This window comes from Podarcis muralis, chromosome 5 (genome assembly GCF_964188315.1).
Source record: "Podarcis muralis chromosome 5, rPodMur119.hap1.1, whole genome shotgun sequence".
In the NCBI taxonomy this organism is placed as follows: domain Eukaryota; kingdom Metazoa; phylum Chordata; class Lepidosauria; order Squamata; family Lacertidae; genus Podarcis; species Podarcis muralis.
This window is the reverse complement of record NC_135659.1, coordinates 62873399-62893328: the sequence shown is the minus strand read 5'-3', so window position 1 is coordinate 62893328 and position 19930 is coordinate 62873399. Positions and strand designations below refer to the sequence as shown.

Genomic DNA, 19930 nt, shown 5'->3' with positions numbered 1-19930 from the left:
TCCTTTTTACTGTAATGCTGTCCCCATGCCAACAATAACAATGACTTTACTTCCTGGTTAGAAGCCTTATTACTTGCTACAAAAATGCAAAGCAATGGAGAGAAGACACTCAAGTGAGGATAAAACACCCCTTTATATCTTGCTTGCGTGGATGGGCAATAAATAAATAAATAAACATGTTGTGGAGCTGTGCATTTGACCCCACCCCTGATGATGTGCGGTTCCTCCTGGCCCCACTCCAACCTGAAGCAGGGAAGTCATTATGCCTTTTCTATTCTGAAGAATCAGCCCAGGCATACCCTCTCCAAAGCTAATGCTTCCTCCCCAGCTCTGCTCTGCGCAATCTGATAGTGCTTTTGCCTGGCTGGAACGTGTTCTTGAACTGTGATAACGCCTCTTGTTTGCCTGGATGGAGAGCAGAGAGATGTCCTCTAACTTTTGCGTGGCCGGAAAGTACCCTATTGTAAAATGTTAGAGATACATCAGCTGCTCCATCTCCTTTCCCTCTTGTCCATTGGCATGGCACCATTGGCATGTAGCAATTAGTCAGGACTGAGGCCAATGGTTATTACATTTACCTTTTTACGTTGTTGCCTCCTGAATTGGGAAAAGGAAACCTAAAATATCTTGGAGGTATGAAAAAAAGAGGGTTCGGGTTATTCCACCAAGCGGGCTACAGTGGTACCTCTGGTTATGTACTTAATTCATTCCAGAGGTTCGTTCTTAACCTGAAACTGTTCTTAACCTGAAGCACCACTTTAGCTAATGGGGCCTCCCACTGCCGCTGCTGCGCGATTTCTGTTCTCATCCTGAAGCAAAGTTCTTAACCCGAGGTACTATTTCTGGGTTAGTGGACTCTGTAATCTGAAGCATATGTAACCTGAAGCGTATGTAACCCGAGGTACCACTGTATTCCACTATGACAAAGCCTTCCATAAGAGGGCTTCCAGCAATCCCCATGCCAGGTGGAATCTACATAACAGTATTTTCTGGCTCAATCTGGTGGACCCCATATCAGGGAGAGGTCAGAGGGCCTTTAAACTAACAAGCCCTGCTTCCAAGCGGGACCCCTTACGCCATGTTTGCTGAAAGTCTAATCAGGAGGCCTGCCCAAGACCTCAATGTAAGGTCATGCACGCGTGTGAACTTTGCTTCGCTCTCCACTCTCAACCCACTTGCACCTGTACTCATGCCCCCCACAGCTTCTTTTGAGGACCCTGGGGCTATGGTCCTGGGGGGACCAAGGAAGGATACTGGCACCCTGCTCCTTCCACTGGTGTGGGAGAAAGGAGTAATCACTCACCCAAACCTCAGGTCCTCCCTTGACCTCTCTCCAGTACACCCTGCTGCCTTGCACTTGCTTCTGTATTTGTTCCCAGACTGCCAAGTGGTGGGTTACCTTTGGGAGGGCTTTACCAAGGGTCTTCACATACCAGCCATAGGTGAGTGCAGGTATTGGAAGTGTCAAGCCATAAAGTGGTTCAAGAGCTACCCAAAATTGCCACAGCAAAAATAAACAAGGAGCCAGTGGCCAACTGGATTGTGGGCCCCTTCTCTCAACTAGACCTTCAGGTGTCTCCCTAGCTACGGTGCCCAAGAAGGTACCAGGGGAATTCAGGTTAATACACAACCAAGGTTAATACACCACGAGGTTCTGGCAAAAGAAGTGGACTATAGGATAACTGGACCACAAAAGAAGCCCACTGAACAAGAATCATTCAGAACAAGTGATATGTTAAGCCTAGATCCCTTTAAAAGCTTCTTAGGCCAACAGGGATACCTGGATGCATGTTCCAGATGTACATCACTCCCAGGCCCTGGCTATGCCTATTTGGCCAGAACCAGGTCAGATGCCTAGCAACTTCATTGTAAACAAAACTGTGACCAGCAGGTTTGCCAATTCTTGCGTTAAGACAATGGCTGAGCTTTTATATGCTCTGATGCACAGAGGAAATCTGTAACCTCTGTGCCTCCACCCTGTTCTTCTCCAACCTACCTTGGCGAGGACGACTAATTTTGCACCACAGTTTCTCATCTTGGGCAAATGCTTAGCAACTCTAGCCATTTAATATACCCATAAAATTGATCCAACGTTTAAGTTAAATAAGTGCAAAACTATACACATGCACTCAAAAGTAAGTACAGTGGGCTTTACTTCCAGGTAAAATGGGTATAAGATTGCAGCCTAATGGGTTTTCATTACAACACCATTAAATAGGATTCAGTTTATACTGAATCATTTTCATTGCTTAAACCTGGCACCACAGAGGCAGCAACCACCACCTTGTATATATAATTTGATTTGTTGAGAACTAGTGTCAACCTATATCAAAGACTATCCCAATAAAAATTCTCATTGGAAGAAAATTGCTTATAAACTCTATTAATGAGATATAATGTTCAATTGTTTCCTTTCTTAAGGCAGCAGAAAACAGAGCCAAACGTTATAAGCACTTTTCCAGGAACACAATTTTAAAGTACATTTAAGTAATCAGGGGTATGATCAGAGGAGATATAGATATTTAGGTGGTCTTGGTTTGCTTCTCTTCCCAAAAAATCCACTGTAAGCATTACGTTGGATACCTACTGTTAGTTCTTAAATTACTGCAATAACGTAATGAGTAAGCTTTTGAATTACTCAGAACTCTTCTTCAAGGTGGATATTCAGTAATGTCAACCAGCCAAAGATCGAGAAGAGAAGAGAAAAAATATATTTCATGACATATGCCCATGACACACATTTTCCCTTTTCTTGTCTTTAATGAACATTTAAGCCTGAAGACAGAGTTCTAGTGAACCCAAATGCTTATTCCCTAATTTGTGATGTTTTAGCTGTTCCTTATGGTAGATGTGCAAAAAAATAGAAATAAATCTTAGATGCCAAAAAATAGGATGGGTTCTTTATTTATACAGTACATCCAATTAGATTCTGTCCAAGACAATAAAAGACTTGACTCTCTATGCAAATCTAAGTCAAAGTTATGTAACATTTAATACTGTAAGTAGGTCTTATCAAACATGCCTTCAAAGTTCAGGGAAATGTTTTTCTAGCTAGGGAATATCTACATTTGCATGCAAAACCAGCTGATACAGGGGTAATCTGTTGCTTTGCTCATTTCTCCTCAACTCAACAGCTCCCTACTGTAGTGCAGTCTAAGAAGAGAAAACATAATATGATCCACAAATTGTATGCAGAAAAAGGAAAAAGGAATATTAATCTTAAGTTTTTACTTCCAGTGTTATGCTTGCTAGTTTATTAGCGGTGTACAGATGCAAGATGCAGGATGCAAGATATAGAATCAATCTAGAGTGAAAACATTATGAGGACAATTATGAATGATTTTGGATTGAAAAAAACATATTTTTTTTGCTACAAACAAGAGATTGTGTATGCAGCCTTGGTCTTTTAAAGCATTCTGTAAATAAATGTATAACCTGCAACTATAGAATTTTTTTATATCACCAAAGAAACAGGTTTAATGTAAACAGGCTCGTGCGAAAAATGTGTTATTTATGTGGCAACAAGTTTTCTTTTCTTTTCGCTGAAACAGGCTGCACCAACGGAAACATTAAGTTCCTCATATTTAAAAAGCAGTACAATTAGAGAACATAAAAGATAGCATGTGCCCTCTATAGGAGGAAACCGGGATTTATTCATTCAACAATGGTCATATCTAACACACTTAGGTAACTTTGTGCTTCTAGTGGTTGGCAAAAAAAAATGCTAGCTAGAACACATTTCCCTCCATTTAGCCTGGATTACCCCTTCCAGGAAAAAAAGGATTACTTTTTTTAGTACAGTAACCCATTTGTGCTATCTCACGACCAGTTTTACAATATTAGGTAAGGTAAAAGGTAAAAGGTAAAGGACCCCTGGATGGTTAAGTTCAGTCAAAGGTGACTATGGGGTTGTGGCGCTCATCTCACTTTCAGGCCAAGGCAGCTGCCTTTGTCCACAGACAGCTTTCTGGGTCATGTGACCAGCATGACTAAACTGCTTCTGGCACAACGGAACACCGTGACGGAAACCAGAGTACATGGAAACGCCATTTACCTTCCTGCCACAGTGGTACCTATTTATCTACTTGCACTGGCATGCTTTCGAACTGCTAGGTTGGCAGGAGCTGGGACAGAACAATGGGCGCTCATTCCGTTGCGGGGATTTGAACTGCCGACCTTCCAATCGGCAAGCCCTATCTGGAAGCACCCTAAATCAGTTGTGAAGTCTGTATATCAAGTTATAAATATCTGGGAACAACTTTTTACATAACTATCAAGAGGCACTGGTTTCAATTTTGTCCCAATCTTTTAAAAATATACTTTTATTGTGCTTTCTTATATATTTTTTAGTTTCTTTTAAATGAAATAAACTCAGCTGAATGAAATCAAATATTTGTTCTTTTAAGATATGTGGACTATTAATGAACTTGACTTGATTTATTCTATGAATGTCTTCTCCAGGAGGCTTGAAATGTTATCAAACGAAAACTCGCCATGCAAGAAAATGTGTGTAAAAAATTTATGCTCTTCAAGCTTATTTGCTCAGCCCCCCTTCCCTCCTATGTTAAGCAATCATATCTCTTTGTGAAAATCTGCATGAGAATCAGCCAGCTTGCCCAGTATAAAGGCAGCATAGATACACTGTACTGTAATCCCCATAACTATTTTAGGAAGGGTAGAGGTACAGGAGCATGTATGATTCCAGAGTCAGGAGAACAAAGAGAATCCCTTCTCCCTCCCAAAGTCACAACTGCTACTTAATTTAATTTTCAACATTAAAATGACTTTAAAAATAATACCTTTTGATGCTAAAGTCAGCTGTGCTGTTTCCTATTTCTGCAGACCATATTTCATAAGACTGCATGGTTTAAAGTTCCTTGATTCAAGTGGCTGAACAAGCAAAAGAAAGAGGCAGGCATATAAAGAAGAAGAATGACTAAGAGCACAGCGCTATACATGCTTACTCAGAAGAAAGTTTCACAATCGGCAGTGGTCCTTACTCCCTAAATAAGGTGTTTAGATTGCAGCCTAACCTTTTATTTGCCAGGTTTCAAATACGTACCTCTCTGCTGTGTTGTATAAACACTATTTTTTGCAGAGGATGAGTTATTCTCATCTCTAGGTCAGGGAATGTATTCCAATGTATCCCGTACAGTATGTTGGATTTAAGAATACTATTACAATGAGTGGCTACAAGCTGTTCTCCACCCCCTGCTTTCTACATGCTTGTAAGAAGAAGAAGAAACCCTAAAGCATCTACAAATGCATAAGAACAGATAAAAAAAAAGTACGATTGCAACTCCCAGGCATTTGACATGTGTGATTTCAGCTTTACATGGTTGAAGGACGGCCAGTTGAAATAAAACAAATCAAATGCATGAAAGGCAGAGCTTAAAAGCTCCTTTTGTGCATCGTTTTCCTGGTGTGGAAAGAGCTTTTAAGCTCTCAGACTTGCTTACTGGGCTCCGGGAGAGTCTTGTGAGTTCTTGTGAAAACTCAGGTGGCCCCACAAGATTTCACAAAGCATCCCAGAGCCTGGTAAGCAGGGCAAAGAGCTTGGACCACTTGCTGCATCAGGTCTAGAAACAGTAAGGATGCTCAGAAGAAGGGGGGAGTCAAGTTTTGTTTTGTTGTACACACCATCCCTCCCCAGATGTGACCCTGACACAAGACATGACTGAACAAAGGTGCTACAGAGAAGAAACTGGCAATGGGTTGGATATGAATATTGTGCTAAACAAGAATTTATGACCAGCTTACCTTCTTCTCTTTTCAAAAACTTTCTTTAGGAAAAAAATACCAACAGCAAGAAGAAATGCCACAACCAGAAGTGCTGAGAGATGGGGGAGAAAAGAAGGTGATGGAAACTATAAATGAAGTATTACCACAATGCAAGTGCTATATAGCACTAATTTAATTAGCAGCACTAATCTCAGGCAACAAATTGGGGAGGAGGAGCATGCAAGCCTGGGCTCACTGCAGCTTGTCCTTGTAATGCTAAACCATGGTTTAATAGTACATACAAAATTAAAGGTAAAGGTAAAGGGACCCCTGATCATTAGGTCCAGTCGCAGATGACTCTGGGGTTGCAGTGCTCATCTCGCTTTACTGGCTGAGGAAGCCGACGTACAGCTTCCGGGTCATGAACCAGAGCAGTGCACGGAAATGCCATTTACCTTCTCGCCAGAGCAGTACCTATTTATCTACTTGCACTTTGATGTGCTTTCAAACTGCTAGGTTGGCAGGAGCAGGGACCAAGCAACGGGAGCTCACCCCGTCGTGGGGATTCGAACTGCCAACCTTTTGATCAGCAAGCCTTAGGTTCTGTAGTTTAACCCACAGCGCCACCCACGTCCCATACAAACTTATCCTCTGTTAAAAAGGTGGGGACAAACCTAGAATGCCCAGTCCCTAATCTAAATAGAAAACAATAATATTGAAAAGGAAAATAACCAGAATATTATCATTACTAAGTGGCAAAGTTTACACTTTGCTTTCAATTTAAGCCCCTACAGAGATGAAAGCATTTGTGTGTATGCATTCACTATATAGATCCACAGATTTTCGCTACAAACGTAAATTGTTCACTGTGATATTATGAAAAGTCTGAGATTCTATATCGGGATAGTCAAGGTAATGCCCTCCAGATCTTATTGGACTCTGGCTTCCATCAACCCCAGCCACCATTGCCAATGGTAAGGGATGACTGAAGCTGCAGCTCATCGACATTTTGAGGGAACCATGGCCTTGCAGGGGTGCCAACTTGAATAATATATTGTGGGGGCCCAGGTAAGCCCTGCCCTGCATAACTGATCACATGATGCAGTGCGCACACACACTATTTGAATGGGAGTTGACATCAACTTTGCAGGGGCCTGGGCCCATCAAATATTTTATTGTGGGGGCCGAAACTCCCATTGCCCCTAGCAGTTGGCTTCTATGCTGCCTTGGTCTTACTCTACATTCTTGAGTGACTACATTCAGATGCCATTTCACTATGGCACAATAGCCACATAATTTGGGAGAGGGAGGGAGTATCCACATAATTTATTGGCGGTGGCTACCATATGACTCCTTGTTATGGATTTTCCTCTTATGAAACAGTGTGTTCATACTGCGCTATTCAGTAATGTTTCACTTTCTCACACTAGTGGGAAAAGAAAATCAGAAGAACGCATAATAACTTACAGTACTATTTGTAAAGTATTTCAATCATAGTTAAAGAAATGCCTGATTAGAGTCAAACAAATGCATAATAAGATAACTTACAAATATAAAGTAGAGTTCGAAGTTGTGTTCCTTAAAATAAAATAAAAAAGAAATGTTTTTCAAAGGCCATGGGTAATGCAGGGACATGTTACTTAAGGAGATATCATTCATTATAGGACCAAATCTGCTATAAGCTGATCCTGACTTACTGATTCAAAGCAGTAGACATGGGCAGTGTCGCTTTAGAGAGAATACACACACATATAATATAGATCTTATATACATATACACACATACACGCTCTCTCTCTCTCTCTCTCTCTCTCTCTCTCGGTTGCCGCCTCTGCTCACTCAAACCCTTTGCCAACCCCACTTCCCCCACACCTGACCAACCCCCTTGCTTATACCCTCATAGTGTGCCCGTCCCTCACTCTAAGCCCCACCCCTTTTAAAGGAGGCGCTTCAGAGAACCATTTGGCAAACCAGTATCTGACATGCCTCCCTTCTCCATTAAACCTCACTGCAGGCGGGTTTAATTGGGGAGGGCACTCCAGAGAGAGGTTTGTCTAACCTTCTCCTCCTCCTTTTGGCGTAAGCCACACCCTGATGACAGTGTTCCATTTTTATGTATATAGTAATATATACACACACAAACACACACACACACACAGAGAGGAGAGAGAGAGAGAGAGATTGTTACTGGGGAGAACAAGGATTGCAGATCTGGTGTCTGCACATGGAGAAGCCCAATTTAATCCCCATTCCAGACTAAGGAGCATCTATCACCATTGATCTCTCTTTAAAACCACTCTCTGTAGTTCCTCAATAGATTGTCCTTCCAAAAGCATTTTAATATATTTAATGATGTGCCAGTTGCATTCTCTGGTGTAGTACACACATGTACACACACACACACACACACAAATGCAAACACAGAAAACAAGTGTATCAAAGTGCTTGGTAACACAGCCTTACTACAAAGTACGATAAGATGGAAATGAAATTAGTATGCAGCTACAGCCTCTGAACAATACGATCACAGGTATAAAGCTTGTATTTGAAACCACTTTCACTGATATGTCATTGTAAAGGAAACAATGTAAAAGAAACCCCAAAATCAATGCACATTATTGCTTCTGTCATTGGAACACAGTGCAAGGGCAGCCAACCAACCACATTGGAACCAAATAACATGTAGACAAAACCTCAGATTTTGAAAACTTATGAGGCATTGAGCATGGATATTCCCTAACACTACATCCAAACACCAGGTGCAGTTCCCCAATAATTATACATAGCACTACACATTGAATACACCAGTGAACTACACATCAAAACCTTAATCTATGTTCAGTAGTCTAGTTAATTCATCTCAAGAACTTCACTCTAGTAGATTCAAAGATGTGTGGAAGAATTTTAGCAAAGAGGGTAGCAAATGGGAAACATGAATAAATACTTCTAATAATATACGATACAAGTCACAAAAGCAACTAAAATACTATGATTTCAAATTATTTCCCTAGCACCTTGACTCCAAAGCCTTCATTTTGCTCCAGAAGGTATACTAAGCAGAGGGTTAGTCACCAAGACAAAGTTGTGGTGTACGCTTGGCCTTCATTAATCTAGGCTGGAAGAGTAGCTCCACACTTTATTCAGCAGACCTGGGATCTTGAGAATATGCACATGCACTACTTTCCACTTGGTTCCTAATACAGTGGTACCCCGCAAGACGAATGCCTCGCAAGACGGAAAACCCGCAAGACGAAAGGGTTTTCTGTTTTGGAGGCGCTTCGCAAGACGAATTTCCCTATGGGCTTGCTTCGCAAGACGAAAGCCCATAGGGAAATCTCCGGGGACCTGTTTTAAATTGCTGGCGGTCGGGAGCAAAGACTTTCGCCCACAGCCGGCCTTCAGAAGAGGTCCTGGACCTCTTCTGAAGGCTGGCGGGGGGCAAAAGTCTTTGCTCCCCCCCGCCTGCCTTCCCGGGACAGCGGAGACTTCTCCGCTGCCCCGGGCGATCTTAAAATGCTGGCGGGCGGGAGCGAACGCTTCGCTCCCGACCCCCAGCATTTTAAAATCTTTGGGCGAGTGTCTGCAAGCCTCGCGCGCCGGGCAGGAGGTCCCGCCGGGTGCGCGAGGCTTGGGGCGGCAGCCTGTCACCCGAAGCACGGGGAGCCCTTCGGAGAGCTCCCCTTGCTTTGGGCGAGTGCCTGCAAGCCTTGCGCGCCCGGCAGGAGGTCCCGCCGGGTGCGCGAGGCTTGGGGCGGCAGCCTGTCACCCGAAGCACGGGGAGCCCTTCGGAGGGCTTCCCCTGCTTCGGGCGAGTGTCTGCAAGCCTCGCGCGCCCGGCAGGAGGTCCCGCCGGGTGCGCGAGGCTTGGGGCGGCAGCCTGTCACCCGAAGCACGGGGAGCCCTCCGGAGGGCTTCCCCTGCTTCGGGCGAGTGTCTGCAAGCCTCGCGCGCCCGGCAGGAGGTCCCGCCGGGTGCGCGAGGCTTGGGGCGGCAGCCTGTCACCCGAAGCACGGGGAGCCCTTCGGAGAGCTCCCCTTGCTTTGGGCGAGTGCCTGCAAGCCTCGCGCGCCCGGCAGGAGGTCCCGCCGGGTGCGCGAGGCTTGGGGCGGCAGCCTGTCACCCGAAGCACGGGGAGCCCTTCGGAGAGCTCCCCTTGCTTTGGGCGAGTGCCTGCAAGCCTCGCGCGCCCGGCAGGAGGTCCCGCCGGGTGCGCGAGGCTTGGGGCGGCAGCCTGTCACCCGAAGCACGGGGAGCCCTTCGGAGAGCTCCCCTTGCTTTGGGCGAGTGCCTGCAAGCCTCGCGCGCCCGGCAGGAGGTCCCGCCGGGTGCGCGAGGCTTGGGGCGGCAGCCTGTCACCCGAAGCACGGGGAGCCCTTCGGAGGGCTTCCCCTGCTTCGGGCGAGTGTCTGCAAGCCTCGCGCACCCGGCAGGAGGTCCCGCCGGGTGCGCGAGGCTTGGGGCGGCAGCCTGTCACCCGAAGCACGGGGAGCCCTTCGGAGGGCTTCCCCTGCTTCGGGCGAGTGTCTGCAAGCCTCGCGCACCCGGCAGGAGGTCCCGCCGGGTGCGCGAGGCTTGGGGCGGCAGCCTGTCACCCGAAGCACGGGGAGCCCTCCGGAGGGCTTCCCCTGCTTCGGGCGAGTGTCTGCAAGCCTCGCGCACCCGGCAGGAGGTCCCACCGGGTGCGCGAGGCTTGGGGCGGCAGCCTGTCGCCCGAAGCACGGGGAGCCCTTCGGAGAGCTCCCCTTGCTTTGGGCGAGAAGTCTCTGCTGCCCCGGGCGATCTTAAAATGTTGGCGGGCGGGAGCGAAGCGTTCGCTCCCGCCCCCCAGCATTTTAAAATCTCCCCGGGACAGCAGAGACTTCGCTCCCGCCCGCCAGCATTTTAAAATCGCCCCGGGACAGCAGGGGCTTTTAAAATGCTGGCGGTCGGCAGCAAAGCCCTCCTGTCCCCGGAGCTTGCGGGGCGGGAGGTGGGAAGAAGGGCTTTTTTCCCCACCGCCAGCCTTCAGAACAGCCTTCTGAAGGCTGGCAGTGGGAAGAAAAGCCCTTGTCCCCCCCCCCCCCCAGCCTTCAGAAGAGGTCGGGGAACAGACTGTCCCCGGACCTGGTCTGAAGGCGGTTTCCCTAGGAACGCATTAATTGATTTTCAATGCATTCCTATGGGAAACCGTGCATCGCAAGACGAAAAACTCGCAAGAAGAAAAAACTTGCGGAACGAATTAATTTCGTCTTGCGAGGCACCACTGTATAGTCAAATCACCCAAAGCCCTATTATTTTGCAATGCTGAACCCTGAGGAGAAAAAGCACCATGCATGAAGCCATATGCCACCCACTGGTAAATGCATTAGCACCCAAATGAAATCTCTCTTGCACCCTACATACCTTTACATTCATCACCAACGGTGGGGAAAGGTAATCTCACTAGCTGTGTAAATACTCTTCCACTCCTTTTAAAAAAATTAAAAAAGGAAAAGAAAAGCCCTCGTTGCATAATCAAGCTCTTAAGAGGAATCCAAAAGTAAAACTCAGCCTTCTACTTTATTTAATTTATATTCCACCATTCACCCAAGGGTCCCAGGGCTGCACGCAATAGACATTAAATAGACAGGTTAATAAAAACCGAAAACAGAATAAATCAAACAATATCACATGATTATTAACAACTAGCCGCCTCATGCCCAGCATCACACAGAAATTCTAAGAGACCTAGACACCGCTGTTGCAGCAAGATCAAATGCAGAAGAAGCTTCCCATCCTTCTCACACTGCGGCACAAAGGCATGAGATTTTTTTCACCCTTCTCCCCTCACTCTGGATGCTTTGAGTACTTGGGTTGTGTAAAATGTAGTAGTTTCTAATGTGGCTATAGCTGTAAAGTGTTTTTGTTGGGGATGGACGCCAATGCTGCAAGGGACCCTAGGTACACCTCTGTATAAAGGCCAAGCCTATGCTTGAACCCTCATTACAGCTTCTTTTTTGTTTCTGAGCAACAAGCCACATATTGAGCTGGTTTGCAGGGCGCACTATGCTAAATCTGATAGATAGATAGATAGACAGACAGACAGATCAGATGCCAACACTACGGACACGGTAAAAATCAAAGTTCTCCAAGGAGTTAACAGGTATGCAAATAATTACATTGCAGGACAAGACAAAAAGAACAGAACATTCTGAAATCCTAATAAAAGCTCTGAATTAACCACTAGTACCACAAGCGATTACAATGCTAGCTACTGAAATGAAAAAAAAAAGTTTTCCAACCTGTATTATTTGTAGCACTGCCTCCTGATGGTAGCACAGCTTGCCCTGTATAAGAGGCACATGCAGATGGATTTAAAGTTTTTGCTTTAAATGGTAATAATCAAAACTCTCAAATGAATTAACAGCTTTTAGAACAAACTGCAGAAAAATCAAAAATAACAACATAATCCCAATAAAACCTAATTTAAAAATTCTGTGTTGACCACACAAGCTATTGCAATTAAATAATTTGTTTCTAACCTGTTGTGTTTGTACCATCTTCTGTGGGTTTCTCAATTAGCCCTGTATAAGAGGCACATACAGGCATATTTAGTTCTCGCTCTTATAAAACATTACAATTTAAAGCTTTTGCTACTCCTTAATCTAGTGTAACGGAGGGCTGTCAGTTTCTATGGCCTATGACATGAGTGATGCAATTAAAACTCTCTGTGGTTATCAAGCATATACAGATGCACGCCATATACATAAACAACAACTCTGTACCAGAGAAGATGAGCATGCCAGCTAGAAGGGTTTCCCTCTGCAATACTTCCTGGCATCCTCATATTCTTACTGCAGATATGAGAGTCTATTGGCATTTTTTTCTATGAAGAATAATGGCTTTTCCTTGGCTCCCCTTGGAGACTTTAGTTGCTGTTAGGTGGCACAATATAAGGTGGTCAGTTCTAATTAATCTGGTATCTGTCACAAGAGAATCTTACGTTGACATTCTGGAGGCTTCTGGCTCCATTCAACATGATCTTTCTTCCACTGACACTGAGTAGTAGGTGATCCATTTAATGTGTACCTAAATAAAAGGAAAAGTACAAGGTGCACCTTTATACATAATTCTTCAGCGGTTCCTTTAATAACTCTTAATTTTGAAGCATGCACTTTACCGATATCAAGCAAAATTAGAAGTTAGCTGTGCATCCTAACAGAGAGATTTTTATTGTCTCTGCATTGCAGTTTAAATGTTTTTTCCCTATTATTCCCCATAAATGAAGGTTCTATCATCTTTGTTTATAAACGTTATTGTGAGCTACAGTTCCCAGAGTTCCCTAAGGAAGAGGAATTGATTATTAAACCACTCTGAGAATTGTAGCTCTTTGAAAGGGGTCTCCTAACAATGCTCAGAATCCTTAACAAACCATGGTTTCCAGGACTTACACTGCTTTAGATGGACAGTGCAAATGGGCCCATGCATGGTTCATCATAGAATTCCTTATCACAGAGCAAGTGCTTCTGATATCCTGCTTCCCTCTGCTACCCTCTGTATCATCAGGCAATGCTCTGCCACTCCTGGACAGTTACGAGACCTATTAAAGTTGGCTGAAGGTCTCCCAAAACCTGATGCTGTCATACAGTAAATCTTATACAATTTAGCATTAATCATCTGATAATAAATTTGCAAAATAAACCCAACACAAGAATAAGGCAGGGCCAAGAACCCTTAACTCTGTTAGATTAACAAACAGTTTCTCTTTGGTCTATCTCAAACTCTAGGTGCTTAAATTCTTCAGAATAGCAACTTTTAAAAAAGTGGGTAGAGAAGAGCATTACTTTCCACTTGAAGAATGTAGCATATTCAACACTTGTGGAATGTATTTTATTGCATTCTTCCTGCGAGGTCCTTTGTGAAATAGTTGACAAGGAAGTTCAGAGCTGGTTTATTTTGCAATGCACCACATTTGGTTTGCTTATTCCAGTTTACTGAGGAAAAACTTCGTCCTATCAGAATAAATAGGAACGTATCATACTTACTACCATAACATTTATGGGAGAGAGCTGTGCTTAGCTTCTCTGAAGTTTATTTTAAGAAAGTACTATTGGCATGATTGCCTCAACTCTTAGGTTATTGGTTGTGGGTTTTTTTAAAAAAAGGTAAACTATAGATTTGTTCTCCAGAATTCACCCATTAAATTTTATGTATTAATTAGGACTTGCTAACAGAGCCAAGTCAACACGCACCCATCTTCACATGTGAAATTTACTTTTGCCAAATACAGGAGATTAGTTAGAATAACAGCATCACCATGTTCTGGTTTTCCTGGATCACCACATGATTTTCCTACAGAAAGGTGAGAATCAGCATATTAGGATTATATGGATATGGCATTCATTGACAATTTGATTCATCAAATATTCTGCCCCAGGTTCAAAGGGTAACTAAGATAGCTTATGATCTGCCTATGTTTTCAAGAAGCAGCCCCTTACAGTGTTAGAAAAGTTGCCCTTTAAGTGAGAAGAAATTAACAAGAAAGCTGATTCAGGGTTTGGAGGTGGGTGACAAAAAATACACAAGGCTTTTAGATATAAAAAGTCCATTGAAATTAATGGCTTTAAGCATGCTCAATTGCTTGACAGATCATGGAATTGCTATTGTTAAAAGGCTGTTGTTGTTCCAACCAAATCAAAAGCAAATTAAATGTATTTCAAGTCTGTGGTTATATCCATACATCACATTAAGACAGCAAACAATGCTTTAGTGGTGCATGAATATGCTAAAGCAAACAGGCTCACACACTCCACTACCACAACAGCTGGCCTGCAGTTTGCAGTGTCTTGTACCAACTATAGGTTATCCTACCTTGCTGAAAGTAACCATAGTCAAGGTTACATTATGGGTCCTTGTTACATAGTATACTGTGGTTAATTGAAAATTACATGTGAAAAAGATCTAGGATCTAGTACAGTGGTACCTCGCAAGACGAATGCCTCGCAAGACGGAAAACTCGCAAGACGAAAGGGTTTTTTGAGCTGCTTCGCAAGACGATTTTCCCTATGGGCTTGCTTCGCAAGACGGAAACGTCTTGCAAGTTTGTTTCCTTTTTCTTAACACCGTTAATACAGTTGCAACTTGACTTCGAGGAGCAATTCATAGCACGCGGAGTGGTAGCCTTTTTTGAGGCTTTTGAAGACTTTGGTGATTTTTGAAGTTTTTCCAAAACTTTTCCAACACCGTGCTTCGCAAGACGAAAAAAATCGCAAGACGACAAAACTCGCGGAACGAATTAATTTCGTCTTGCGAGGCACCACTGTATACCACAAGCTTAACACAAGTCAGCAGTGTGATGCAGCAGCAAAAAAAGCTAATGGTATTCTTGGCTACATCAACAGAAGTAACAGGCTGACCACACCTGGAGTACTGTGTCTGGTTCGGGGCACCAACATTTAAGGAAGACATTGACAAGCTGCAATGTTTGCAGAGGAGGGTAGCCAAGATTATCAAGGGTCAGGAAACCACGCCTTATGAGGAACAGCTCAGGGAGTTGGGTATGTTTAGCCTGGAAAAGAGAGACTGAGAGGAGATATGATAGCTGTATTCAAATATCTAAAGGGCTGTCATGCCACACAGAGGATGAAGCAAGCTTATTTTCTCCTGCTCTGGGGGCTAGGAGCTTCCTGTAGCCAATCAGAAGCTTCACTTTGGAAGTTGAACGTTTCAGAAGTTGAACGGACTTCCGGAATGTATTCTATTCAAATTCTGAGGTACGGCAGTACAGTATCATACTCTTCTAAACATATTACAGATGAAAACAAGATTTCAACTGTGTGATCTTGAAGTTAACTGCAACAAGATACTGACCTTTACAAAAAGCTGGGATTTCTGTCCAAGTGTAATTCTCACGACAAGTAATAACAGGAGTTATTTCAGGGATAGTGTCGTAACCTTGGCGGCAGATATAGGCCACAGTGGTGTTGGCAATATAGTAATCCTTCCTTTGCCCTTTCTTTACTTGAGCAAATGTGGACCTTGGTGGGCTCATGCAACTGCCTGGCAACAAAAGCAGACAAAAGAATGGGGAAATATGCTGGGAAGGATTTGACAGAGAAAGAGACTTTTCCTTTTGATTTTTGAACCTTTTGATTGCAATACTGCATTACGTGACAAATGCAGGTTACTGGCACTGTCGGCATTTTGCTGCCAGATAAATACCTTCCTGATTGCTGAGCCATTTGTGGGCTGCTGGTATTACTCTGCCATTTCAACGAGGAGCTGAGAGTCACTCCAAGGAGTTTTAGCTGAATTTTAGGAAAATGTGGTTTTACCTGCCAGTTTTTTTAAAAAATGTATTTTTATTTATTTATTTTTTACATAAAATATAATAATATTCAGCTGCAGTTATTTAAGGCAGTCAGGTCTCAATCTGACAGCCGAACCCGACTCTCTGATTAGGAGGAAGTCAGAGAACAAACTTCAGATGTTCTGAAGAAACCTCCATCCATCATTATCGGGGAAAGCAAACCTCCGGGAAGGCGGATTGCAGAGATCAGCTTGGACACTGCTTAACTGCTTTTTAAAGAGTCCAGGACTGCATATCACATTCCGTTTAATTGTTTCATAATGTTAGGCGTATCTGCTCCAGCAAAACCTCATGCAGAATATTTTGGAGGGCATACACAATAAGGGGTTGTATCCAACTAACTTAAGTCCAGGAAATAACCCTAACTTCCTCCCTCCCTGAAAGTGAGGGAGGGTGACAAGAGGAATCACTTTGGGCCCAATATTGGAGGGGCTCAGTGCCGTGCCACACACCTGTGACATCACAAGCGTGGGGCACGCCTGTGACGTCACTTGCACGGGATGTAATGAGCACCTGTGACATCGCACACGTGCACAACTGGGAGACGCCCAAGCACCTAGCCCAGCTCATCAAGCTTGGTGGTGGACCAAGCAAATCTCCTGCCAGCCAGGCTGCGGCATGGCTGAGGCTGGCACGGCCAAAGTGGGAGCCACTACTGCATCTGCCACAGCAGCAGCAGTCGGTGGCAGAGGCAGGGAAAACGGCAGCAGCAATGCAATTGTAAGACACCCTGAGAACCTGTAGAACAATGGGATATAAAACATTTGCTTAAAATCCATCAATACATGAATTAAACAAGATGTCACCCTTGATTCTAAAATGAATAGTCATTTAAAAAGCCAAAAACAACCCCCTCTCCCCCCCCATAACAATATGTCAAGGATAGGTACATTAAAAAAATAAACACTTACCCACACAAAACTGTTCTATGTGTGACCACTTTGAATCTGGGAGACATGTTACAACATCTACTTTTCCATAGACATTAAAAAAGTTGCCCAGACACTTGTAAATTACCGTTGAGCCTGGAGGGAAAGATGCGCCCTCAATATTCTTATGAGGGACTCCATTGCGAATGACTGGTGGAGGGCCACAATCACCTATGATAGGCAGAAAATATTGCTGTTAAATCAATGCATTGCTGGTATTGTATTCAAAAAATAATACTATGGATTTACCTTGAGAACTGGCAGAAACACACATCATTACCTTGTTCAGTTTCATTCAGCTTTCATGCAGAATACTGTATTTTGTTTTAGATGTATATTGCAAGGATGGCCAAGCGCTTATAAAACACCTTAAATGCACAAACCTTTTAACAACCAGTATCTCATCCATCCATCTTCCCAAACCTGAGACAGTCCCTATTTAGCAAAGGGGAAATGAACTAACATAGAGTCATTTATCCCAAGAGTCTCAGCCAATCTAATTCTCTATTTTAGCCTCTGCAATAGCTGTAAGAATAAAAAACCAAACAGATCAGGCAAAGCTGACCTTACTATTAGGCAAAGTGAGGTAGCTGATTCCTGTGGTTTTTATTGGTTCCCACCCTCAATACCTACATGTATTTAGCTTTTTCCAATCTCCTGAAATGACAATGAAACCTGCTTGTTTCTGAGTTGGGCAGGATTAGCCGGTTTTCTCATCTGGTCACCTCCCAATATGTCATAGGCAGTAGTGCTGGGAAAGTCCTCTGTTTGAGTGAGCAGGCAGAATGGCAGCCAGCCCAGGACATGCACTTTAGCAAGCATTACATTTGTGCGCATGTTATTCTGCTGCCATACTGGCCTACCATAGTTTCCAGATCTGCCAGGGAAACCTTGCTGGCGGTTCCCATGCCTAATAAGCACTGTGGTGCAGAGGTGCATGGTGGGGCGTTCTCTGCTTTACCCTCTCTTCTGAGGTGTGTCTCACCACCACATTGCTTTCATTTTGATGGAAATGCAGCTCTTTGCCTATGTCCTTGTGGAGGGGGAAAGTGTGCAAGGGATTTGTGTATTTTGGTTGGGGCTGCTGCTTTTCAGTCTTTGTTTTGGATTTTGTGATGGGTTGTTTTATGCTTTTTTTAGATTTATGGTGAAGTCTGATTTTGAAATTTTTGATTTTGAAGAGGCCTTTAGGTGAAGGGTGGATTATAAATACTTTTGATAAATAAATAAAATTGCTGCTGCATTGTATACAGGTGACCATTCTGTGCGCACTTTCAGCCCTGGGGATGGAATGGGCTTACAGTCTTAAAAGTGTTGGAGGAAAGAACTGCCTATGTATGCCTCTGCCCCTCTAAGGCTACCAACTTCCCTCGGCGCTGTGATGGAACCTGTTGAATATCAGCTGCTAGTCCAGTGAGCTTTTGGGCATGGAATAATGTAGGAAGCTAGCCAGATCTTTGCCTCAGACAGCAAAATGCCATGTCAGTTTGTGGTGAGACCAAGAATGACAAACCACCAGCGTGCCCAGGAACCAGCTGTTGGCACAATGCCACACTTAACCCACATTTAAGATGCTTGCAAATTGAACTTTAAAAAAGCTGGGAGGGGGGAGGAGAAGAAAAGAAAACAAGAGTTAGCAAAATCGTGTTTCCTGTGCTCACAATATTTCCAGAAAAGCCACGGAGCTTTTTAATAAGTAATTTTGTTATTGCAGCTGGGAGAAACGTGGAGACAAGAGCATTACACTAACATATATGATTGCAGCATTACCAGCCAAGCATCACAGGGCTCACCACAAACCTTATTTATCCAACAGTGCTGCTCTGCCTACACAACAGGCTTCCATGTGCACATCAAAATTAACTCTATTTTCCTGTAACCTCCAGCCCCCTGCATGCCCTCAAAATCAGGTCTGTAGGGATAGGAGACCCTCCAGAGCATATTAGGGCATGCCGGGATCAGCATTTGGCAAAAGCTGTAAGAATCTAATAATCCTTTGCTGGATCAGCTCAGTGAGACATCTAGTGCAGCATCCTATTATCACAGTGGAAATAGCCACTCCTAACCACCAACTGTTTACAAGTGTTGTCAGCTTTGCAGACGCACAAGAGGCCATTGCCAAGGTTACTCACATTGGCCAAACATTTGTATCCAACCAGAACACTGTCTCAGTGCCACTTCTTCCCTACTCTACATGCTCTCTCTCACACACAGTATCCAAGCATTAGGCATCTTGGCCAAATTTCAATACACCAAATTTCTTTTTTTTTTCTTCTTCTTTTTTTTTTTTACAAACTTTATTACAAGCACATAAAATTACACATACAAAGAAAAAAAATTGTGTAATAGAAAACACAAAACAAACAGTGAGAAAAGACACATACACCTAGAGAGAGAAAAAAAAAAACACAAGGAAAAATTTCCAGTCATACCCTTACAAACATTTGACTTCCATTAACCTCAGCTTTGGATTAAATATTCTACATAAGTCTTCTGCAGTTATTTTCATTTTATCTTTACATGTCATAGGAGTTAAACATCGTCTACTGTTAAGTTATTAATTCCCAGATTGGTCTCAAGATAACTTAAAAATTTGGACCAGTCCTCTTTCTTTTTAACGGGATTATCCCGCCTGATATATTGTGTAAGTCTCGCCAATTCCAGATATTGATACAATTTCACCTGCCACTCTCTCATTGTGGGTACTTCGAGGGATTTCCATTTCTTTGCTATTAAAATCCTCGCTGCAGTGGTGGCGTATTGGAAGAAGGTCTGGTCCGTCTTTTTTATTTCCTCCCCAATCACCCCTAAGAGGAACGCTTCCGGTTTCTTGGGGAAATTGTACTTCAGAATTTTCTTTAACTCCTCAAAAATTTGTCCCCAGAAACCTTTCACTTCCTCACAGGTCCACCAGATATGGAGGAAAGTCCCTACCTTGTCTTTACACCTCCAGC

General features: G+C 43.7%; 1 protein-coding gene across 1 annotated transcript in view; it reads right to left on the bottom strand.

Moving 5' to 3' along the window:
* LOC114599337 (complement receptor type 1-like) overlaps positions 1–19930 on the bottom strand; it is a 100966-nt gene that overhangs the window by 75318 nt on the left and 5718 nt on the right. Inside the window, exons 2-7 of the mRNA XM_077928130.1 lie at positions 16959–17147; positions 15549–15737; positions 13931–14030; positions 12682–12767; positions 12221–12262; positions 11981–12025 (exon numbers count right to left, since the gene is read on the bottom strand). Coding sequence (XP_077784256.1) covers positions 11981–12025; positions 12221–12262; positions 12682–12767; positions 13931–14030; positions 15549–15737; positions 16959–17147 — 651 coding nt within the window. The remainder of the gene's footprint in view (positions 1–11980; positions 12026–12220; positions 12263–12681; positions 12768–13930; positions 14031–15548; positions 15738–16958; positions 17148–19930) is intronic.